General features: G+C 52.7%; 1 protein-coding gene across 1 annotated transcript; it reads right to left on the reverse strand.

Moving 5' to 3' along the window:
* TMPRSS2 (transmembrane serine protease 2) lies at positions 1 to 24,008 on the reverse strand. Its single transcript, XM_060149463.1, has 13 exons — positions 23,979 to 24,008; positions 21,021 to 21,243; positions 17,429 to 17,515; positions 16,637 to 16,750; positions 12,677 to 12,803; positions 11,399 to 11,509; positions 7,667 to 7,710; positions 6,475 to 6,646; positions 4,756 to 4,931; positions 3,995 to 4,090; positions 1,871 to 2,013; positions 1,305 to 1,457; positions 1 to 24 (listed from the first exon to the last, which is right to left on the reverse strand). The coding sequence occupies exons 1-13, from the start codon at positions 23,991 to 23,993 to the stop codon at positions 13 to 15; spliced, it is 1,473 nt and encodes a 490-aa protein (XP_060005446.1). The 5' UTR covers positions 23,994 to 24,008; the 3' UTR covers positions 1 to 12.
* Positions 24,009 to 25,248: the final 1,240 nt, after the last annotated feature.

A 25,248-nucleotide genomic window follows, 5' to 3' on the forward strand; every position in this document is an offset into this window, starting at 1 on the left:
AGGCTGTATGGATTAGCTGTTTGCCTGTTCAAAAAGGAAAAAGAAACGATGTTATTTTCTTGAGACAAACAAAGGTAGAAAATTATTTTTTCCCCTAAATGAACGTGAGGCCCTTATACACCAATGAGTAAGCTTAATAAGACAAAGGGATATTGTTTTTCTACAGCATGAATGTCAAGGGGTTAGGCTGACAGTGGAGGACAGCATGTGCAAAGGCCCTGAGGCATAAGGGGGAACGGGGTGTGTAGGGATCCAATCATTCAGCACAGCTGGGACACAGGCCTCTGTGGGCAAACCGAGTGTGACCTTAGCCACTGAAAGACGTCAAGTGTCTAATTGTCCTGCTTTCTACCACTTTCTCTGCTGCCACCCAGCCCTCTCACTCCCCGCTCTGGCCGTGCTGAGCCACCGGCGGTACCTTAACACACCTCGCCCGTTTGCTCTCTCATCCTGGAGGGACAGTCTCCCCTTGGCCTGGCTCACCTCCCGCAACGTGTCCGGGCTGCCTTCTCCTCCCAGCCCCACCGCAGCCCCCCCAGCTTCCCTCTACCACATAGCCCCCGGCGGGCCAGAGGGAGTCATCTATTTCCAGCACTCGGCCCTTTCTGGGGCGGGGACTAGATGGGCCCCGTGGCCACTTGAAGGTGTTAGGTCCTACGGTTTCAATCTGGGGAGATGCAGGCCGGACCTCATTGGGCAATGCCCTCTGGTTCTGCACCTGGGTACCTTTGGAGACTTGAGAGGGGACAGAATAGAACATTTTCTTCCACCAGGAGCCAACCCCTAGAAGAAGCCGAAATCTGTGGGCTCTGCCAGTCCCGAGGCCCGTGAGGTGGACCCAGGATCCAGGCAGAGCACAAGGACTGGGCTCCGTTATGCACCACAGGCCAGGTCGGGAGCCCCTGGGATCTTTCCCCACCTTACCACCTCTCCTTGTACCAGAGAACCCCAGCTGCTCCCCGGCCCCAGGGCGTACTCGATAGCCCGGAAAAGGACAGGGCAGAGGCACGGCTGGCTGACCTGCCTCTCCCTGCTCTCTGCCCATCCACCAGAAGTTTGACTCAATGACGTCTGGGCGGGTAAACAGAACCACCTGAGCCAGAACCGAGCGTGGTCAGAGCACAAGGAAGCCCATCGCAGTCAGCTCTGGACCCTACAAAGCTGAGCCCCAGACGTTTCCACCCAAACACCAGTGGTGGGCCCTGGACAGTGGGGGAGGGGATGCCACCTGGCACGGGGACCACACCTCCTAGGCTGTGACACAGCGAAGCCAGAGAACCCAATGAGGAGGACGGGAAAGTTACCCTCATTTGTCGATAAATCCAGTCTGTAAACACGGTCACGTTTCCGTACACTCCCGGTCGGTAAGCCTTAGCGCAGCCAGACCCCCAGCTCGTGTCCCCTATCAGCCACCAGACGCTGCTCTTCAGAGTGACCAGAGGGCCTCCGCTGTCACCCTGGGGGACACAGCAGGTTACAGGGCAGAAGTGAAACCCCAGGCCGTACATCACAGAGGGCAGGGGGTAATGGGAGGGTCTGCAGGTCTCCTCCAACGAGGTGACAGTCATATAGTCCCCCAAAGAGACTGCACCAGCGACGAATTGGCGTCTGCATCAGTTAATAGTTGCCAAATCAATGGCTGTCCATATTTTTAAATAGTCAAAAGACTTATTTCTGTGACACTTCGACCACATAGCGCCTTCCGGAGGAAGCAGCGGCGTGCATTGTTGGGGGTACCAGGGCTTTCACACCGTCCATGGCCGTCACTTCCCACGGCCGCCCCCAGGCCCCAGGTCGGGGAGGAGGCGCTCCTCACGGGCCCCCTGGGAGCCGGCCAAGGCCCAGAGGCCGAACGCAAGCTGGTCATCACCTGGCAGGAGTCGACGGTTCCCTGCAGGTACCCCGCGCAGATCATGGCCGGCGTGATGAGGTCACTGTACACCTGCTTGCTGTCGCACCGCCAGGGCTCGATGAGCTGCACCATCGCCGCATTCAGCCTATCCGAGGTTTTCCCTGCAACAGAGGATGGCCTGGCTTTCCCAGGAAGCCTGGACTCCCTCCCGGGGGGCGTGGAGAGACAGCCACGCCCTTCCTCCCATACTGGCTCCTGGGACACCGGGGTATCTTCCAGCTGCTGAGGCCTGTGTGTACAGCGGCTCCAGATTGGGTTTGGGAGCAGACTGCCTGCCTCTGGGGCTGGGGAGCTCCGCCTGTGTCCTAGAATCATCCTCTCCCATCACCTGTGTCCTAGACTCATCCTCTCCCATCATCCAGCCACTTGGTTCCCTGGGATTAGCTTTCCTCCTTCATTGCTCCCTCTTCTCTGGACCGTTCCCAGGGCCACCGGAGGAGCCCTGTGTTTCCACCTCAAACACCCGACCGTCCTCAACCCCACACGACCCTTCACTCTCTGACCATCTGCCCTTGGCTGCCAGCAGGTGGAAACTTCCTAGACGCTCGCTGGGACTTGCACTCTATGTCTCCCAGTTGCTACCTGGATGTCTTCCGGGCTCCACGGGCGTACCGTGCTGAGGCAGTGCCTCTCCTAGAGGGCTCCTCCACCCAAAGCCATGCCGCACCCCGCCCCCGTCCTCCGGACTCGGGAAATGGTCCCACCACCCACCGGGGGGCTTGCGTCACAGCTGGAAGCCGCCTTCCTGTGACCCTTCACTCTTTCTCTGCTGACACTCCATCCATCAGCAGATCTGAAGGCTCTGTCCCAAACGTGCTCCCACCCCCACCCCACCCCCACCCCCGGTCTGAGCCGCCTTCTTGTCTCGGAGGACACAGCACTGGTCCCCTCACCGTGCTGTTCCGTCTGCCCTCACCCCCAACCCTTCCGTGACTCCCTACACAGCTCTCAGATCAAGTCACTCCGGTATCCTCGTTATAGCCTACAAGGCCCTATGCGACCTGGTCCCAGCCTGCCCCCTCACCCCGGCTCATCGTGCCCTGGCCACACTGGCCCTTCTGTTCGTAAGACACTCTAGTCATGCAGATCTTAGCTCAAATGTCCTCCCTGACCACCGCTCGCTGTCGCAAACCTCCGCTGTTTGAAAGCACCTAGTTCAGTTATTCCTTTCCTGTCTGAGCACATCCTGCCCCCAGACATCCATAGGAGAATGTGAAGCTCCTGCGGGTAGAGATTTCTGTCTCATTTTGTTCACTGCTGCATTCCCAGCTCTTGGTCGGTGCTGCACAAACTGTGGCTGACTTTCCCTTTTGTCTTGGATGCTGGGAAACCTTGCTCACACCTGGAAGGCTCAATCCAGGAGCTTTCTTTAGACCAGATGCCAGGACACCCAGGGCCACCGACATCTCCCCTACCCCTCCCAACCACCCCGCCCTTGAGCTATTCACCGTGCTTTAAAAGATCCTTGGAGGTGTGCCCTAAACACTTTTGGAAGGATGTAAACAGTATATAAATGTACGACTAAGCCCATCCAGTGCTCCCTAAGAATGCAACAGCAAGGATCCCTTCATTTGAAAAACGTTATCTGAGATGAAAGCAAATTATAACTGAAGGCAGCTGGGCCAGCCTGCGTCAGGAGGGTCTAGTGCCTCTCCCCACTCTGTGGTGTCAGGGCAGGAGGACACAGCCTCTGGCGCCTGCAGCTGGCATTGCCGGTCACACAAGCCCATCCTCACCGAGTCCGTTATCACTCAGCCATCAAAGGCAGGCAGACTTCCGGGCGGCCTGTTAGCGACCATGGGGTACACACATGGGGGCCGTGTGCCCCTCACACGGTGGCCTCCACCCTTCAAAAACCAGTTTCCACACATTGTTCCATTTGGTCTTAATAAGGGCATGGGATAGGTAGGGCAGCTAGGATTTTCCCATCTAGCGCGTGGGGAAACAGGCAAAAAGACTGGGCGAACTGCCCAAAGTCGTCAGATCACTTAGTGGTAGAACCAGGATCAAAACCTAGACCTCCCGCTTCAGAACCCAGTGATCTGCTCCTGAGACCCGCAGATCCCCTGCTGGGAGCCTCACCTTTCTCGTAGGTGGACCCCCACCCGGAAATCCAGCAGGCCTGTGTCGGTTCCAGCATCATGCCCGGGTTGGGCAGACACACTGGTTTCACTCTGTCTGTTCCAAGAAGGGAAAACAGCGTGAGCGGGTCTGGTCTAACTGAAGGCCTCCGGCGACGGTGTCCACCTGGATCTTCCCTGGGCCTGGGACCACCAGCCTCCTGCCCAGGGAGACTTCTGGGTTCCAGTGTGTCCTGGCATGCCCTTTCCTGCCCCTGCCAGGACCCTCCTTCTAACAGGCAAGACGCCCCCCTCTCAAAGTTAGGGTTTCGGAGGATTGAAGATCGACAGTCCTGTGACGCAAAGAGTTGACACTGGACGTGGTAGGGCTGCATCGGACTCAATTGATAAGGATGGAGGTAAGTGATTAGCAATTTATAATTAAACTCACAACAGGTGCAATTGCAAACCAGCACCGAGTGAAGTCTGACCCACCAGATGCTGACTAGGAAACAACTTTTCTAGACGTTCACGTGTGCTGATTAAGTCGTCACCGTGCCGAGGAGGAAAAGTGCCGCAGTGAACGCATCCCTCAGTGGGGTGACTCCGCCTCTGCTGAGCCCTCTTCTAGCAGCCAACCCCTCCCCTGGCTCCACACGCTACAACTCAGTGCAACTTCCTTCCTTCTGGACATCACAGCACATTTTATTTCCAGTCAACCTCTCCTTAAGATGCGGTCAAAACCGTTCACGTACCCCGGGCTGCAGGAACGCCGCTACGCACCATTAAAAGTCAGAGGCGTCTGCAGCTTCATAAGAGCGATGTCGTTGTTCTTGGTCTTGGAATCGTAATTCGGGTGGGAAATCACTTTTGCTACTCGGTATCCGTTTCCATAGAACATGAAAGATTGTCTCAAAATTCCTGCAAAGGCCGTCCAAATCTTGGGATTGTTAAGAGGTCTGGAAGACAGACGTGAACACCGCTCAGCGTGTCAGAACCACAAACACGAAATGCTCATTTGACGGCCTTCAAAAGTCATCCGCCCGAGCCAAGGTCTCCAAGGTGACGTGATTTGTCAAAAGCCGCCGGACAAGGCTGGCCAGGTGGTCTCAGGCCCCTCCCCCTCCGCACCTCACACAGCCCCCACTCCCCTCCTTTACCTCGTCAGTGAATCCTATTCCTTCCGTGCTTCCCCGCCAGCCTGCAAACCCTCGCGATTCCAAGAACGCTTATTCTTGTGCCTAAGTGCCTTCCTGAGGTTTGAAACCCCATTTCCGGCGTGGCTGGGTCTAACTGACTTTTACATGCTAGAGCACTTCCTGGCACACAGTAGGTGCTTAATAAGTGTGTACTGATGAACAGCCTCTGAGTCTAATAGCCGTCCCGGCATTACCTTTATCTGGGTATTTCCCTTCTAAGAAAATCCTACAGCCCATGGAATACGGTGGATGGAAGGAAGGGAACACTCTTGGGTAATAAACACTGCTTTCTTCAACCATACAACAGCCCGTGGAGCAGCACACCTGTCTTACAGGTGCAGATGCTACAGTCAGCCACCTCGAGGGAACTGTCCGAAGCCACTGAGCCAGAGAACAGCCAGGCCAGGCCCGGCCTCACTCTAAAGAAAAATAACTCTGATGAGCGAGGCTTTTTCAAAATAGCCATGTGACCAAAACACACAAAAAAACCCACAAAAAAACCCTCCACGTTTAAGAAAAAAGGAGGGGGAATAGTATCTTCTACAAAAGCTAACACTGTAAGTGATGGCTACCCTTGCCCCTCTCCACCCACCTGTATGGGCAATGCTGCGGCCCAGGGTGTTTAATGGACCACAGAGGACCTTCCTGCATGGCAGTGTGAGGTCTGAGTGTCTTTGAGTGCACCCTCTCTGGGGATGAGCACCTAGGGGAAACCAGGCCTCCCAAGAGGGCAGGGGCCTCAGGAAAGGTGGGACAGAGCTGAGAAGACTGTGGGCTAGAAGGAGTTCTTTCTTTCTTTCTTTTTTTTTTTTAATAAATTTATTTATTTTATTTTTGGCTGAGTTGGGTCTTTGTTGCTGTGCACGGGCTTTCTCTAGTTGTGGCTCGCGGGCTCTAGAGCACAGGCTCAGTAGTTGTGGCGCACGGGCTTAGTTGCTCCGCGGCATGTGGGATCTTCCGGACCAGGGCTCGAACCCGTGCCCCCTGCATTGGCAGGTGGATTCTTAGCCACTGCGCCACCAGGGAAGCCCCTAGAAGGAGTTCTGATCAAAGCATCACCCCAGACCCACACTGCATCCCTGCGCCAGACCCCAGGAGTAATGGACGCCCGCTGAAGGGATGGGCTTGGCCACGCGCTGCACGAGTCATTTGACCCTCCCAGCGAGGCAACGACCTGGGCGCCCTTAGAATCCCCGCGTGTCCACAAGGAAACCGGAACTCGAAGGACTCGGAGACTTCACTCCAGGCCGCAGGGCCCAGAGCCTCCGCCTCCCAACCCGGGACCCGCCCCCGCGGGACTTACTCCTCCACGCAGTGGGCGGCGGTCACGATCCACTCGGGGGTGATGATGGAGCCTCCGCAGACGTGGGTGCCTTGCACGTGCAGGCTGACCTGCCAGGGCCAGTCCCCCGGGGCAGCGCTCGACCCGCCCACGATCCGGCTCTGGCGTCTCGTCTTCCCGGAGACCCCGCACTCTGAGGGCGACAAGCACAGCGCGTCCGGCCGGTGAGCGAAGCAGGGCCGCCCGCTCCCAGCCGCCTGACGCCCGTCACACCCGGTGCCCAGACGGCCCCCAGCCCGAGGGTCCTGTCTGGCCGGAGGGTGACTGTTGTCTGTTCTTGTTCCTGTTTGTTTGGGGTCCGACTTTCCGAGAATGTGTCCTGGTCTCTTTGCGTTGGGGGGTGGGGTGGGAGGAGGTGCTTCCTCCCCCTCCCCCCAGGAAGCACCACTTCTGCTGGCGCTGGGTGCCCCTGTTCCTTGGCACTCGTGCGATTCCATCAGCGTCTCCCGTACACCAGGTGGGGGGCCTGGATAACAAAGGCCCTGGCACCCCCTCGAATGCTCAGAGGCCCCAAGATTCCCGAACAGAGCTAAGGAGGCTTTTCTCACGTGTGCTGCTCTCAAGCTGCCAGGAGGTGGATGGCGGCGCGTGCGCGGGAAGGCAGGGCAGGCACCTGCTTTCCCTGGACCTAAAGAAGCTTGAGCCAGCCTGGGTGGGAAGGTACCAGCGGGACCACTGGGGCATGCGTCCACCTAGGGGCATCTGCTAGCTTCAGCTGTTCAAACTGAACAGCCAAGCTTCAGGCCTGAGACCCGAATGGGAACAGGATGGTGCTGTCCCAGAGAAGGGAGCGCAGGGACAGTGTCCTCCATACCAGGAAAAGGTTTGGAAACTATAAATAATCCAAACACAGGGGCGGGGACACCCACAGGCGTCCAGCTCCAGCGCGCGGATGCCCTAGAGTGTGGCCCCGGCAGTTTCTTGAGCTCTCCCGTCCTCATGGGACAGCTGCTTCTTGGACCTGAGGCTGAAGGCGTCTCAAGTGCATCAGAATTCAAGAAAGGAGCCCCTTGGGCAGAGTGCTGGGCATGTCCTGACCTGTTACCCCACCTCATCTCTCTACATCCCCCAGAGACACAGGGAGATACATTTCTATAAGTACCAAATGTTTCTTATTTTAGAAACACAAAAAGGAAAACCAAGAATCACTTACCTATACAGCGTAAAGAAACCACTGTTTTTGAAGAACAGACATCACTACAAAAGAAGAGGGGGAAATTCTGGTCACTCTAACAAACGAGACACTTGATTCTCAAAATGCTTAGAAATAAATATTTTCTTCTACTGTTCTCACTCTCTGCCTCCCCAGACATAGAAAAGTCCACAGTTGAAGACTTGAATAAGGAAAGTAAATCTATATACATAGGGGACGGTAGTAAAGAGCAGACACTGAGTCAAAGTGCAGGGTTCAAATCCAAGCTGTGTGACCTTGGACAAGCTTCCTAACCTCTCTGTTCCTCAATTTCCCCATCTGCAGAATGGGCTAATATAGTACCAACTCATAGGGTGGTTGTGAAGATAAGCACACATCATATCAGCTGTTATCATTTTTCCTTGGGATTTAAAACGATCCTTTAATTTTGTCAGGAAGACATTCGGAAACTTCCAGATTCCTATAACTGCTTTACATTTACCCACAGGAAACTCTACAGTCAATCATTTGCCTGGAACAGAAGAAAAGTTACTCATTTGGGGGGCAGTCATTCCAGGTTACCTATGAAAAAGAAACAACCAATGCGTTCCACCGTGTACGGAATTTTCCCCCAATATGCTGAGGAGAAGAGAAACAGCCCTGACACCCACATGTTCGAACCTGGCCACGTTCTGTTGAACGTAAACAGCTCCCAGGGCATCCACATGGGGCCAGACCACTGTTACATGATGCATCAGGACGCGGGCGCGCCCACTGCACGATCCCATGAGCCTGGTCCAAGCCACACGGTGACCAACAGGCCCCTATGCTGGCTGACACGAGTAGCTGCACTTCCCAGCCAATCCCAGCCATAGCCTGGCTTCATGCCTGCCACCCACCTTCTAAAACAAAAAAAAACCATTAAGGTACCAACTACAGAATCACCCTCACTTCCGGACAGCATCCAATGCAGGGCAAAGCCCTGCTTCCTGGAACCTTCCCCAAAAGGACTCAGCACAAGCCCACACCCTGTAATAAGTCCCTTCTCACCCGCTTCCATGGAGACACCCACAGTTCCAGGACAAGGCATGTCCTGGTGGTCTCTGGCTGGGGGGCATTGGATGCCAAGAGAAGACATGTTCCCATTAAGAGAAGATGCTGTCTAAGGATCATAAGGTCATTCTCCTCTGCACAATGTGCAGCCACCGGCATCAGGGCGCAAAGCGGCCACTCAGACAAACCCTGCGAGGACTCGGGTAGCAAAGAGCAACTTCTGAAAGCAAAGAGGAAAGCAGTTCTCCCACCTAACGCCATGCATGCCGGGGACACCACATCCCAGGCAATGACCTTCTCTTCTTTCCTCCAAACCCAGCAGCCATCTTGTGAGTTACCGAGAGGTGGCAGCCTTTCCTCCCCTGCTCAGCCCTGATTCCATGTAACCAAAGACGATGACGAGACAGTCGGGGGCGTTTACAAAGAGCCCAGGCAGCTGTGTTTAGTTCCTCGGGAGGGCAAACCACGGCCTGCTGTTTTGATGGGCACACCTGGCCGTGTGCACCCCTTCTCCTGGGCTCACCCTCTCACATTCCTGGGGACAGCCAGACCAGGGGCCCCAGGCAGAAGTCAGCCCGCCGGGCCACCAGGAACGCAAACCTGCTCCCAGCCTCCCACTCACACGGAAGGAGGGGAAGCGTGACCCGTCCATCCTCCCCTCAATGTAGCATCTGGCACCTGGCCAGCAGGGAGGTGACGGCCTGCCTGGCCACCTGGGGATGGGAGATAGGGACCTGGGAGCTGAGGAGGACTTAAGCAAGAAGGACACTGTGTATCTTTCACGTTAAGGAACATTCGGATAGTAATGATCCTAGGAAGACCGCAACCATTTTCAACATATGCAACACAAAATGAGTAGCTCAAGCCCAGCCCTCTCCCCCACCCTCCGAAACAGTTAAACCATCAACCATGGGACCAGCTCAGGTTCATTTCCACCCACCAGATGCACTGCGACCCGCCCAGCGCTGCGAGTATCCCTCCAGGTACAGGAAACATTGGTGCCCCGGACCAGCCGCTCGCTCCCAGGCCCACCCCTTGCACAGCATCCTCTGACACAATTGCTTGGGCTGGGGGACCAACCACCCCCGCTGCCTGGGGCTGAGAGGCTTCTTGGGAAGCAGGATTTCCAGTGTGAAACCGTCAGAGTCCTGGGCAAACCAGGATGAGCTGATCACCCTGGGGACCCTGGGTGGGGACCCTGAGACATTCCTTTGGACTCCTAGACACACACCCTGACACACAGTAAGGTACATGTCTAATGTCCGGAGAGAGAAAAAAATCAGGAAAGAGGAATTTCAATTGTGCAATGTTACCCAATACCATGGAGGGCAGAGGGCAGAGGGCAGAAGGCAGAGGGCAGAGGGCACAAACAAGATGGCAAATAGACCTTAGCCACTTCCCTGGAATAAACCCAGAGCTGCTCAGAGGGACGGGTCCTACATAAAGTCCAATCTCCTCCCCATGAGAAACTCAGACAAACCCGCAGGTGCAGCAGAGAAATCAAACTCTGGACAGTGATTCTCCCTGACGCCTCCTACTCGTTCCCATTACACAATTCTTGAAAGGAAAGAGGAAATCACCGTGGCCAACAGGCACATGGAAAGATGCTCAACATCGCTAATTATTAGAGAAATGCAAATCAAAACTACAGTGAGGTACCACCTCACACCAGTCAAAATGGCCATCATCAAAAAGTCTACAAATAAGGGCTTCCCTGGTGGCGCAGTGGTTGAGAGTCTGCCTGCCGATGCAGGGGACGCGGGTGCGTGCCCCGGTCCGGGAAGATCCCACATTCCGCAGAGCGGCTGGTCCCGTGAGCCATGGCCGCTGAGCCTGTGTGTCCAGAGCCTGTGCTCCGCAACGGGAGAGGCCACAACAGTGAGAGGCCCGCGTACCGCAAAAAAAAAAAAAGTCTATAAATAACAAATGCTGGAGAGGGTATGGAGATAAGGGAACCCTCCTACACTGTTGGTGGGAATGTAAATTGGTGCAGCCACTATGGAGAACAGTATGGAGGTTCCTTAAGAAACTAAAAATAGAGCTACCATATGATCCAGCAATCTCACTCCTGGACATGTTTCTGGACAAAACTACAATTCAATAACATACATGCACCCCAATGTTCATAGCAGCACTATTTACAGTAGTCAAGACATGGAAGCAACCTAAATATCCATTGACAGAGGAATGGATGAAGAAGATGTGGTCCATACATACAAGGGAATAGTACTCAGCCCTAATAAAGAATGAAATAATGCCACTTACAGTAACATGGATGGACCTAGAGATTATCATACTAAGCAAAGTAAATCAGAAAGAGAAAGACAAATACCATATATCACTTATATGTGGAATCTAAAATATGACACAAATGACCTTATCTAAGAAACAAACTCACAGACATAGAGAATAGACCTGTGGTTACCAAGCGGGGAGGGAGGTGGGGGAAGGATGGATTGGGAGTTTGGGATTAGCAGATGCAAACTAGTATATATAGGATGGATAGGCAATAAGGACCTACTGTATAGCACAGGGAACTATATTCAATATCCTGTAATAAACCATAATGGGAACAGAATATGAAAAAGAACGTATATATAACTGAGTCACTTTGCCATACAGTAGAAATTAACATAACATTGTAAATCAACTATACTTCAATGAAATACATTTTTTAAAAGAAATCACCAAATTAAATACCTGTGGTAGAGTTTTTTATAGAGATCGATATTGTTGGCACTGACATTCAGCTTCATGAAGCTTGTGGCCCCGCTGTCATCCACTATTCCTTGGCTAGAAAAAAAACTATTCCTGAAAAAGACAGAAAATCTTATGTAAAATAATGGATTTTGTTGTGAGCATTCGTAAATCCTATGTTATAGCTACATCAGAATATGACATTCAGGTTACGAGGAACAGCATAGCATTTGGGAAAACAAAAACACAACTTCCAGTCAAGTGACGCTGCGTTATAACCATCTTTCCATCCGATAAGCCTGAAGTGTCAGGGAAATGTCCTCCATCAGTCGTGTTTCTAATCTAATCTGGATTAGGATAAAGAAGCAGTAAGAATAAGGGTGTGTGAGTACATATAATGTAACAAAATTACACCTGTTAAAATGCTCCCAGTGATAAAATACAGACCCTGAACCGTGATGGGGCCTCACCTACGTCATTCCCAGTGACATACGCTGCAATTGGGGGCTGGCATTTTGAAGTATTTCACTAGCTAAGATGCCAGCTTTCTTATCAAGTGGTAATTCACTTTGAAAACTGGCATAAAGGCAACACACTAGAATTGCACAGAATTTACACGGTGACACCCCCAAGGAAGAGACGGTGGCAATGAAATCGCACAGCCTTTCCCTGAGAGGCCAGACGGCTGCCACGCGTTGACAAGGATGGTCTGGCGTGTCCCTGGCTGGAATCCTGAGGAGGGGGCACTCCCACCCCCCTCTCCCACCTCCTCTGGTGGCTGCATGAGGAATGAATTCTCTAACGGATAAATCTGTTGATCAGCTCTCTTCTGTTCAAAGGCCTCCAGCGCCTTCCGCGCTCACGCAGTGAAGGTTATGCAGATCTGTTCCCTCCAGACCTTCCCTGCAGCCCTCCCCTCTCGCTACCACCCAGGAGGTGAGTGGAGTCAAGGCTTCGACCCTGCCTGGGGGCTCCTTAGGAAATGAGTCACCCAAGGCCCTCGGCCAGCACCCTGGACCCTGGTGACCGCAGAACTGGACAGCCTCGAGGAACCAGGAGCGGATGGAGGCCCCAGAGGCAGGGCTGGGGATGCCGTGGAGGGGGATGGGGCAGTGTGTTGCCCACGGTCCCCTGCCGGCTTCCTGGAGCGGCTTTAGAAAGGAGACAAAGGCTCGCGGTGCCCCTGTGTTGGCGCTTCCAGGGAGGGACAGAGAGAAGCACTGATCTTAGGTCTCTGCGCCTGTCACCATCATCGCGGAGGCCACGGGGCTCGGAACTCACGGGTAGCCCATGTCCTGGCATGCTGCTCTGCCGTAGTTGTCACTCCAGTCATCTTGGCACACGGGGTGCCAGGACTTCCTCTGAGCTGAGTACACCTGAAGGATGAAGTTGGGTCCGTAGAGGCGAACTGCAGGAGGGGAGATTCTGGTGAGTCTCAAACCATCGTCCTGTCCGCCACATAAGCCCCACCTTCCCTGGGACACAGAGGCCCTGGGACCCAGAGGCAGGGCTGGGCTCCCTCTTCCCAAGGCACCAGCTACACATGAGAGGTGCCGAGAATCCAGCCTTTCCCTGCAAAATATGCCCTTCACCCACAAGAACTGAAAACAGGCATTCAGACAAAAGGGAACACTGTACACAAATGTTCGTGAAAGCATTATCCACAAGAGCCGAAAGGTGGAAACACCCAAATGTCCATCTACCGATGAATGCTCAAAATGTGGTCCATCCGCATAATGCAGTATTATTTGTTCATGAAAGGGGATGAAACACTGACACAATACAGCACCCACGACATTCTGCTGAGTGAAAGAGGCCAGACACAAAGGCTCACACACTGTATGATCCCATTTCTGTGAAACGTCTAGAGAAGGACATCTATAGAGACTGAAAGTAGATTAGTGGTTGCTCAGGGCCTGGCATCTGGGGCTCATTCTGCTGTGGAATGACCAGCCTTGGTCTGATCACTTCCTACTGCTTCTGTGATGAGTGATTCCACACACCATGTGAGTGGATAAGCCAACTGGAGGACATCTAGACAATGCATTACGATTCAACACTAGAAAGAACTGAGCTATCAGGCCATGAAGAGACGTGGAGGAACCTTAAATGCACATCATTCAGTGAAAGAAGCATCTGAAAGGGTTCCAATTCTAAGATACTTGGGGAAAGGCAAAACCATGGAGACGGTAGGCAGATCAGTGGTTACTCGGGGCTGGGGAGTAAGGGATGAACAAGTAGGGCACAGAGGATTTTTAGGGCAGTGAAACTACTCTGTATGACACTGTCATGGTGGACACATGTTAGACATCTGTCCAAACCTACTGTCCAGATGTATACATTGTACATTTATCTGCAATGCCGAGTAAACCTTAATGTAAACTAAGGACTTTAGTCAATAACAATGTATCAATATCGACTTATCACTTACAGTGCAGGTACCACCCCAATGCAAGATGTTACAAGCAGGGGCGACTGTATGTGGGGGCCGGTGGGGGATGGGAACTCTGTTCGTTCTGTACACGTGAAACTGCTCAGGATTCCATGCAAAGGAACGCTGCGAGTGCAGCGGAGGGAAAGGGGAGGCTCACGTCCCAGCAGAAAAGTGACTTCCAGGATGTGTCATCAAGTCCTGTGGAGTCAGCTGGATGGCAACCATAGGGAAATGGGCACATTAACGATGCAAACACACATTTACATTTTCGTGCAAAAACTCTGTGCAAGGAGAAACAAGATACTCTTATTCGTTGCCCCTAAGGAAAAAACATGATTGGCTGATGGACAGGCGCGTGTGTGTGTGTGTGTGTGTGTGTGTTAGAAAAACTACCCTGTTCTTTCCTCTTCCTCACATCCTTGTTTCACGTGTGTCTTCTTTACTGCTCACACAGAACATATCACTCCTGACACGGCTGGTCACCAAATGTGTAGGGGGTTTTCTCCACACCAAGCAATTCTCCACGACACCAGCTGGGCGTCCTACAATTTAATTCTAACACTCTTTACCTGGAGATAGTGTGAGCTCCCACAGGTTGAGGGCTCAGTCCCACAAGACTGCCCTCCTCCCCCTTCCCCTGCCCCCCCACTTCAGATGCCAGCCCCAAGTCCAGGTTGTCACCTGTGCTTCTGAACGACCAGCTAGAACTCAGAGGTTCCCACGACCCCCTCCTCAGCTTCGATTAATTTGCTAGAGCAGCTCACAGAACTCAGGAAAACCATTTACTTGCTGTTTACCAGTTCATGATAAAGGATGGGATAAAGGACACACATGCACATCCAGAGGAAGAGAAGCACAGGGCAAGGTGTGTGGGGAGGGGCGGGAGATTCCGTGCCCTCTGGGCACACCGGTCTCCCCAGATCTTCATGGGGTCACCAACCCGGAAGCTCCCCAACCCTGTACTTTTGGGATTTTATGGAGGCTGCATCACGTAGGCATGTTCGATCATTAACTCCATTTTCAGCCTCTCCCCCTCTCTAGACAGTGGGGTGCGGAGCTACAGTCTAAGCTTCTAACCAAGACCAGCCCCATCCAGGAGCCATTCAGGAGCCCGCCAAGAGTCGCGTTCTTAGGACAAAAGACACTCCTATCACCCAGGAAATGACACGGGTTTTAGGAGCTCCGTGTCAGGAACTGGGGTCAAGGATGAAATACTAGAACCAAAGATGCACCTGGTGATCTCATCACTCAGTTACCAGGTTTCAGGAGCCCTGTGCCGAGAACTGGGGGCAGAGACCAATACATACACTCTGTTATCTCACAGTGTGTGAGTATATACTATGTGTGAGTATGTGAGTGTGTGTGTGTGTGTGTGTGTGTTATGTGTGAGTGTGCATGAGTGTAAGTGAAATGGGGGAGATGAGATTTTTCACTGCATACCCTTAGGGACTTCCTGAATTATGATGTATTTGAGTACACTAACTCTTAAAGTATTTAAGTAAATACAACTTCAGTATTAAGAAGAGAGAGAGGGGCTTCCCTGGTGGCGCAGTGGTTGAGAGTCTGCCTGCCGATGCAGGGGACATGGGTTCGTGCCCCGGTCCGGGAAGATCCCACGTGCTGTGGAGTGGCTAGGCCCGTGAGCCATGGCCGCTGAGCCTGCACGTCCGGAGCCTGTGCTCCGCAACGGGAGAGGCCACAACAGTGAGAGGCCCGCGTACCGCAAAAAAAAAAAAAAAAAAAAAAAAAAAAAAGAAGAGAGAGAGAAAGTCTCTCCAGGTAACATGAGTTTGTCTTGCTAGAGTTTATCAACACATGCAGGTGCACAGGTAGGGAAACGCCTGAGAGCTTAACCACGTCTTCTCAACCTCAAAAACTCCCTGCTTTACTTAAGAAAATGGTGACAAATATATTATCTCCAAAATAAAGGCAAGTCACTATGTCAACAGTTTATAGAGTGAGTGAGTCACTGCCCAGTGCAAACCCTCTCTGGGAAGGAACTGCAGGAGGTCGGAACTTAGAGGCCAAGGCACCAGCGTGGACGCAGGTCCATGCAGATGGTGCAGAGACTGAGCTCTGGCCTAACCCCCAACCCTGAGGATTCCACGGCCAAGTCCGCACTGCATCTCACACAGGTGCCCTGACCTGGAAATGGGATGTACGGGAGATCCATCCTCCCCCAGGATGGCTGCAGAAGGAAGACAACGGTGGGGCAGAGCCCGGCCTTTGTCTGGCATCACCTGCATTCAGAGTTAACACAGCTCCCAGAGGATGCAGCAGGCTTTAGGCTCTGGGTATGGCCCTCAGTGGGTATCAGCACAAGCCTCGTCCTCAACGCCAGGGTCATCATTTTCCCTGGCATGACCACTTTACCACCCATGAAATAATTCATTGAAAATAATAAAAGCAGAAAAGGTGCCCACCCCGTGACAACATAGATCACTTGAAAGGCAGCTTGTTTAGAAAATGCAGAGCCCACTCCCAACTTTATGTCTTAAACAGTTTGCCTGTTTTAGTGACGTCGTGGCAGCTGGGGCAGGCACGTTGGCCTGGCCCTGGGCTGTGGTCTCCCTTCCCCCATGCTGCGCGATGCTGGTGGAGGGCTGGCGCTCGCCCACTCTGAGCCTGTCCCGTCATCTGAAAACCGGGGTTAGACGCGAGGCTCAGCCTTCAGGAAGGGATTCAGTTGTGGAACGCTCAGCGTTCAGGACACGGGCCTGACACCGTCACGCTTGCCCTGCTGTGGCCTCTGTGGTGGGGCAGAGCGGTCCCCCCTCCGAGGTAGCCGGCACGGCCCCGCCACTCACCGCACCGGCTCTCGTCCTCGCCGCTGGGGCAGTGCAGGATGCCGTCGCACCAGTGAGAGGGGCTGACGCAGGTCCCCGAGGAGCTGCATTCCATCCCCAAGCACTCGTCCTCCACTGGCAGAGAAATGGAAGGGAGATGTCCATCGGGCTGAGAAACCGAGAAAACCTCCCAGCACCCAGGTGACAAGAGGGAGTGAGCTTTCCCTCCTTTACTGTTAAAGGAGGGGATGAGTCCTTGCCGACGACGTACGTCACAGGGAGCGGCCGCAGGGATCCTGACCCCCTCGGGTCTGTCCCTTTGCTCAGGGGAGGACCCCTCGCCTCGGATCTGGACAGCACCCACCCTCTCTGCCACACAGGTGAGTCCTGTGATCCACAAACCCTGCCCCGGGCTGATGGAGGAGACGTGGCTGTGGGTACAGGAGGGGCCTGTGGCAGCCACCGCTGTACACTGAGACACAGGGACCAGGTGTGGCCCCGAGGTGCTGCACCCACTGTGCTCACGAGTGCCAGGTGCCACCTAGTACCTGAAGCACGGGGTAAACTCAACGTGCTTCTCCCACGTGTATGAATATCACACACAAAGGGCACGGGACCTTGACAGCCCACGGATTAGGAGGAAGCATGCAAACGAGATTGGCCGCTTCCGAGAAAGGTTATTCATGCATCGCGTAACCAAACAGGAGGAAAGAGATGAGAAATTTCCCGAGGGGCTGTGGGTGAGCCCCCAGCCCAGAGAGTAGGGCCACTAAAGGGCCGGCACACCACGACTTGGCCCCGTCCTGCACTTACTGAGCTTCCACAGCAGCATGGCGGCCAGGACTGCTCCAGCCAGAAGGGCGCCCAGGGAGAAGGTGACACACAGGACTTTCTTAGTCCCTGGAAGAAAAGAGTCGAGGGAACAACTTAGTCGCCAAGTTTCTTAGAAGTTAGACTCTCAGATATATATGGTATATCCTATCAAGGAATAATAATTTCTTATACATTTAAAAATGTGAGTTTTCTCTTTATGAACGTATCCTGGGAGGTCTTACTTCTTCCACAGCACTGAACTTTAGGCTTTTTTTGAGAACCGAAGCAGGAAGCCGTGATATGAAGCAACATACATTAAAATTAAGCTCTTCCACAAGTATGGCCTGAAGGTAGTCAAATAAATGATGCATTAAAAAATGGCTGAAAAAAGGAAACATACCTTGTTCCGGTGATTATAAAGCATAAGCAAAATAATAATAATTCTCCTCAGACTATCATCTCTGTGTCAGTGGTACCCAAGACAGCGGGGAAAAAGCCTCTTCCTCAAGGTGGGAGGGAGGGATGGGACAGAGGGATGGGACAGAGTCACACTGACTCATTTAAACAGTCACTGGCCACATGTGGCTATCTGCGCTTCAATTAATTACCGTTAAATGATATTAAATCGTTCGGTAAATTCAACTACTCAGTAATCCCATGTGACCAGTGGCTACTGCGCTGGACTGTGAAGAGGCACGACATTCCGTCACTGCAGGAAGTGCTACTGGGCAGCGCTGGCGTCGCTCCCGGGTCTGGGGGCAGGAACTCTGGGCTCACGTTCCAGCTAAGAATACAAGTCTTTGGAGAAGGTCACCAGCGCTCTCTAGTCAAAACAAACCAACACGCCATTGTCGGTCAGAGTGTAAGCCGAACGTCATGCCAAGGTTCAGAGGAAGGCCACCACCACCGCCACCCTCAGCAGGTCCTGTGCAGAGAGCAGCTCCTGGCCCAGTGATCCCTTGGGATAGGCGGAGAGGCAGGGGGAAGTGTCCGGGCGAAGGCGCTCACACAGGCACTCCAACCGCTTAGTTCATACAGGAGGACACCCAGGCTGCAAAGGTGCAGTGCGGGGGGGGCCTTGCACCCCACCTGTGCACACTCTTGCTTCGAGAAGTCCACCAGACCAAGACGTTCAGCTTCTGGGGTTGAGAGACCAGAGCTGACCCATCTGATCGGGGCTCAACGCCTCGCCTCTCATTTCATTACCATGTTCTGCCAATCCCACAGTCTGTGCTCAAACCGGCTTAGAAATCACCGGGGAGCCTGTTACCCAGAGATTCTGACTCAGCTCGGGGAGAGGAGGCGTGAGTCTGCAGCGCCACAGGCTCACGGGTGAGGTCACAGCCGCCGGCCTGAGGAGCTCCACGTACTGCCAGCCCCATTATCAGGACTTGGCACTGTGCCTGCCTCTTACCGATAGCAGGGCAGGGTCCCCAAGGAAGCTCAGGGGAAATTCCAAGTGGCCAATTTGACCCATTAGTCAAGGATGATGTCTTCCTTTAGGAGACTTCCCTATGTGTTATCTTCTCCAAGATAAAATAGCGTGCCTGGTGAGTTGAGGGCTATTAAACGAGGTATCTTGAACCTCTCGTTGAGAAGGTGGCAACCTGCCCAGCCCTCACTAGGAGCTTGGGCAGCGGGAGCCCCGGATCTCACCTCTGGGGGACAGGCATTTCGGAATCACTGTCTGGTCGATCGGACATGACTGGGTGCTGGTTTGCAACTGTATGGATTGTGAGTGTAATTATAACTGACTAATCATTTACCTTCATTGTTGTCAATTGTTGGTGCAAAAGCCCTATCGTGTCCAGTGTCAACTATTAGTAGCACAGGATTGTTGACCTTCAGTCCTCCAAAACCCAAACATTCACATGTGTATGCCTTGTGGTTCAATGTGAAACACCTACAACTCTTGATAAAACAAATAGAGCCATTAAGATAAAAATGTCCCTTGTATTCCTGCTGGGGTTCTCTTGAGTTTGTGCTGTTTAAGTAACTTGCAAAATACTGTCAAGGCTCTGCCAGGCTACATGCTGCATGATTCCAACTCTACATTCTGAAAAGGCAAAACTGTGGAGACAGTTAGATCAGTGTTTGCCAAGTGTCGGGGAAGAGAGGGAAGGATGAGCCAAGAGCATGACAGGCTAAGACTAGGGGTCCCCAGCCTGGGTACCACGGACACCTTGGCTGGGTCATTCTTGGTGGGGGAGTGGTCACCCTACGCACTGGAGGATGTTTAGCAGCGTCACTGGCACCTACCCAGGAGATGCCAGTGGCACCCCCAGCCCAGTTATAACAACCAAAACTGTCTCCAGACATTGCCAGATGTCCCTGGGGGTCGAAATCACCCCGAGTAGCAGCCACTGGCCTCATTCTACCAACCACCACCAGAAAGACATCAGTGCAGAGACAAGTGTTTCCTTGATCCAAGACAAATGAATGGAGGGAAAGAGAACCACACAGGAAAGGGGCAGGGGCAGAAAACACAGGAATGGAAGAGAGTAGCGGTGCGGAGAACGAAGGATGGACGAACCACCTATGAAGCGGGAAGGAGGCAGAGGCAAGGACCGAGGCAGAAATCCAAGGGCGATGGCACTTGTGAAGAGCTGGAGTGGTCTGCGGAGGGGCGTCTTCAAAGGGTACGGGTCTTATTCCCTATTCCTTACTGTCATTATTTATGGCATGGTGGCGGCACGTGGAAATTCACTCTGTCACTAATCTTTAACTGTGCAAGTGGTGTACGTAGGTAGGCGTATCTCACGAATTAAAATTAAAACATTATCAGTGAAAATGTTCCTTGGTCCAGCCACTGTACTGGCTCTGTGCTCATACTAGTAATGGCAGTACTTGTCCTGCCTGGGCAGTTCTCACCACATCAACTAGCCTGCATGAAAAGCCTGGGGAGGGGTGCGACGGGAAGGGGTCTGGAGGGAGAAGAGATAAAATGCAATGCAAAGAAAGGAGATGAATGAGAGGATAAGAAAGATATGGGATTAAGGTGATGGGCAGAGGACACACCACCTTCAGTCCCTCAACCCTCCTCCGTGGCCCAGTCAGGTCTGGCTACAAGACCCTTCAAGGCAAGAGAAATGTTGAAGATGCTTCTGTACAACAATTCCACCGGCCACTTCATTCACCAAACACGAAATACACAAGCTACTCTTTGAGCACCTTGAATGTGACTTGCAGCGCCCAGGGAATGGTACACAGAGAAAGGTTAAATCGTTTCTCCCTGCTTTGGGGGTTTACCATCTACTCAAGATGATTCAGCGGCAAACCACGCAGACAAGAAGCAGTTCAGAGAAGCCCAGCTAGAAAGACCACCCTGGGTGGTACAGGCCAAGCCATTACCAGAGCATTAGTGGGAGATGAAGGTCTTAGCAGCCGGGAGGCCCCCAGAGGCCCACAGGAGGCGAGACCCAGGCCCACAGCTTTGACACAGAGTGGGGGAGGGGAGAGGTATGCAGAGCCAGACCAGCCCGGCAGACAGAGGAGAGCTAGCACCAGAGCCGGTGGGGCAGACGGGCCACCGGAGAAGGCAGACCCAAAACTCAGGCTCCATTAGAGGAAATAAATGCAAAAAGGGTCCTACTTGAGGTGCATGCTGGCCCCGACGGGGGTTTGGGCTGCATGAGGATGACGGGTGTCGAGGTGTGCGTCTGAACCCTCGGGGCGTACTGGGGCACCGCGGGCGGGTAGTACTGAGCCGGGTACCCCGCGTAGGCACGGTGCGCCATGGGCGGCTGCGGCGGGTAGAGGCTTTCGGGTTGGAATCCATGGTTCTCATAGTAAGGCCCGACACCTGGTGGTGACCCCTGAATGATTAAAAAGAAGATGAATGACACAGTATTGTAAAGCAGCTATACCCCACTAAACATTTTTTTAAAAAATTAAAAAAGAAGATGAATGATACAAAACCCTAATTATCCTAAAGGTTAAATATACACCCCATCACACTCAGACAAGACACTGGGACAGCGCTGCAGATTCTTCTTTTTTTAACATCTTTATTGGAGTATAATTGCTTTACAATGGTGTTAGTTTCTGCTTTACAACAAAGTGAATCAGCTATACGTATATATATGTCCCCATATCCCCTCCCTCTTGCATCTCCCTCCCACCCTCCCTATCCCACCCCTCTAGGTGGTCACAAAGCACCGAGATGGTCTCCCCGTGCCATGCGGCTGCTTCCCACTATCTATCTTACGCTTGGTAGTGTAGATATGTCCATGCCACTCTCACTTCATCCCAGCTTACCCTGCCCCCTCCCCATGGCCTCAAGTCCACTCTCTATGTCTGCGTCTTTATTCCTGTCCTGCCCCTAGGTTCTTCAGAACCTTTTTTCTTCTTAGATTCCATATATATGTGTTAGCATACGGTATTTATTTTTCTCTTTCTAACTTACTTCACTCTGTATGACAGACTCTAGGTCCATCCACCTGACTACAGATAACTCAATTTCATTTCTTTTTATGGCTGAGTAATATTCCACTGTATATATGTGCCACATCTTCTTTGTCCATTCATCTGTCGATGGACACTTAGGTTGCTTCCATGACCTGCTTACTGTAAATAGAGCTGCAATGAACATTGTGGTACATGACCCTTGGAATTATGGTTTTCTCAGGGTATATGCCCAGTAGTGGGATGGCTGGGTCAGTGCTGCAGATTCCTTTAGGGCATCTTTAATTATGCCAATAACTGAACTCACATAGAATGAAAACTCACCAGCGTTTCCAATTAATTGGCAATAGTTTTTGGGTTTGTTTGTGTACTATTCATCTTTTGAAATAAAGAAAAAAAAACAAATGGCTGACATTGAGTAAAAAAATGTGTAGAAGTCTGGGAACGAGACAATACCCTATCCCCTGAGAGTGGGCTACAAAGTTATGGACTAGCAATGCCAGAATTAGAATGAGAATAATAAGAGCTGACATTCGAGAACTCACCTGCTTCGGGCATCTGTATTCATGCCCTCCTTGAAGCGTGACCATAACCCCCTAAGATGGTACAGCTGAGATGGATAGACCCATTTTGCAGACAGGAACGTGAGTGACAGACGTTAAGAAATCTACCTAAAAGGTTTACAACTGGGGGGGTGGCCAGCAGATCTGCTCCCACAAGCATCTTTCTAGGACACATGCGTTTATGTTGAGAGTGTGCGGAGTTCCGCGGCTCCGTCCCTGTCAGTGGAATTTCTGGGACACAGTGTGTACACACACAAACGTGGAAGGGGGGGCCCAGCTACTCCATTTCCCTCTCAGCTCCATCCTTTGGCTGGTTTCCATCTTCTTAGAATGCCCTCCCCTCCCCCTCTGCCTACTTAAAAATTGCCCTCTCCAGGTCCTGCCCCCCCACTGGACACTCCGGACCCCAGCAGCCTGCCGCCTTGTCCTGCGTCAGCCCCCCTGAACCGCCCACTGGCTGGGCCACTCTGAGAGCCACACTTGCCCTCTTATCTGAGTGTCCACATGCAACACTCCTGCCCACTCAGTAATTTGTCCCCTTGCTCCTTGTTGACTGAGAGTTCAGAGAGGACCAGTATTCTGAGCAGAGGCGACTAGATGCTGAGAATTTTAAACAGGGCCTCCAGGGCAGCGTGATTAGAAAGCAATGGGCCGAATGCAAGTTTAATAACTCACCAACGCGCTCCTTCCAAAGTCCAAAGATTACACTCGAAACCAGAGCAGTAACAGAAAGGGATATGAAATGTAATCTCTCATCTAAATGGGGGAACCAGAGGCCAGAAAGCGGCACAGGCGTTTGGCCTCTATCTGAAGCATGTAAGAACGTGCCGTCCTTCCCAGGAAAGGTGGGAGCAGTTCGGCCCAGTGAATTCCTGTGCTGTGGATTTAAAACTTAAAAAGGCTCTAGTATAAATAAATACATAATACTAAAATAAAGGGGCAGGGGAAGCAAACGTCTGTTTTCCAGATAGAAGAGAGAGAAGAATTTTGTCATTAACCAGTAGAATAACTACTAAATGCACTTATTCTCAGATATAAGACCATGAGTGAGATGCGACGGGGAATAAAGATAGTGCATTTGTCTCCAAAGTGTGTGTGTTAGTGGGGGGAGAGGGTCTCAGGGAGAGGGACAGCCAGCCCAGTGTCCCACACAGCCATAGCCTGTCCCAGGCTACCAGGAAGCAAGGCGACTCTGTGCTCTGCTGGCTGGCGGCATCCCAAGCGCGCTTTTCTCCCCAGGACTCACTCCCTCTCACCACTGTCCTGCCTCTATCTGTCCCCACACCCTCACTCCTGTCCCCTTGCCCCACCCCAACCTGAGCAGGAAGAGAAGAGGCCCAGGGGAGAATCACACATCCACGCCCCCTCCGAGAGCTCTGAGACTTCCCGCTGTGCAGATGTCACATGGCTCCCCCCGCCCAGCCCCTGCTCACCCCTCACCCCAAGAACGCCTTCACAGCATCCGGGGAGCAAAGGCAGTCCTGCAAGCAGCTTTTAAAATGCCGACTCACACACATAGCTGGAAATAACAGAAGGAACCGGGAACAGAGGAAAGGCCAGGAAGGTAATGATTAACCACTTACTGAGTTTAAAGCCATCCTGATTTTATCAGCTGCATCAGGTAAAGGGAGGTATTTGGAACGTCCAAGCTGACCTAGAAGAAACAACGACAAGACTGTGCTATTTCCGTACCGGTGAGTTTGCACACGATGAATCGAGAATGCAGTAGAAGGATCACCTCTTGCCAGAGCCATGGCAGTGCTGCCCGCTCACATTTGCCTTCAGCTCACCACCTCCTCCTGCAGCTGCTCATCCTGAAGAAGACGGGGACCCACTTGCTTGTTAAGTTCAGGGCCTGCGGCACTCACCCAGCTCCCACCCGGAAGCCCAGACTTCCCCGACGTCACCTCCACCAAAAGGAGAATCCAGGAAGAGAGAAACGTGCACAGGGACTTATAGACCGTTGAGTCGGGTGGAGGTGAAGGAAGGCAAAACTCCGGGCCAACTCCTGGCAGTGCCACACCCTGAGGTGTCCTTGGGCGACTGACCTCTCTGAGTCTCGGACAGAAGCGGACGCAGCCATCGTGCTGGATTGCTCACGTGAGGATTTAACGCGAGGGCACAGGCAGACACCTCACGTGCCCAGGTCACAGCAGGGGTGATAAGACTCTGCAGACCACCCACTGGGACAATGGAGCAACCACCGACCCCAGCGTGGAGCAGGCGGTCTAGAGCTTAGACCCACATGGAGGCCACACCGGACTTTTCAAATAATCCATACGGAACCGCCCCAACCTTAATAAACAAATACATTTAGAAATTCCATAAAGCACATCCGTACTGGGCTTCCCTGGTGGCGCAGTGGTTGGGAGTCCGCCTGCCGATGCAGGGGACGTGGGTTCGTGCCCCGATCCGGGAAGATCCCACATGCCGCGGAGCGGCTGGGCCCGTGAGCCATGGCCGCTGAGCCTGCGCGTCCGGAGCCTGTGCTCCGCAACGGGAGGGGCCACAACAGTGAGAGGCCCGCGTACCGCAAAAACAAATAAACAAACAAAACACACATCCATACCTGCCTGCTACTCCACTCACTATCCCAAATCCAGAAAAGAAAGAAGTTTAGAACTAACCATTTGGGTGGTTTCTAAGGACATCGGTCATGAAAAGAAAGCCCTGGGTCACCTTGTTTTCTGACATTTGTGAACAGGAGTTATCTAGAAAGACCATCAACATAAAAAATTTTATAGTAAAGGCTTATCTGACGTCACTCTTCCCATCATAAGCAAATAATGGCCTTTGTCCACCACCCCTGGCTGCCCTGAATTGACCAAACAATACGCCAAGAAACGGCCTTCA

This window comes from Lagenorhynchus albirostris, chromosome 5, assembly GCF_949774975.1.
Source record: "Lagenorhynchus albirostris chromosome 5, mLagAlb1.1, whole genome shotgun sequence".
Classification (NCBI taxonomy): Eukaryota; Metazoa; Chordata; class Mammalia; order Artiodactyla; family Delphinidae; genus Lagenorhynchus; species Lagenorhynchus albirostris.

Excerpts from the sequence above, each read along its gene's own strand:
- TMPRSS2 (XM_060149463.1), bottom strand. Across the intron at positions 6,647-7,666 it reads GGTTTCTTTACGCTGTATAG|AGTGCGGGGTCTCCGGGAAG; the intron begins GTAAGTGATTCT and ends TGTCGCCCTCAG. Across the intron at positions 1,458-1,870 it reads GAACCGTCGACTCCTGCCAG|GGTGACAGCGGAGGCCCTCT; the intron begins GTGATGACCAGC and ends TGTGTCCCCCAG.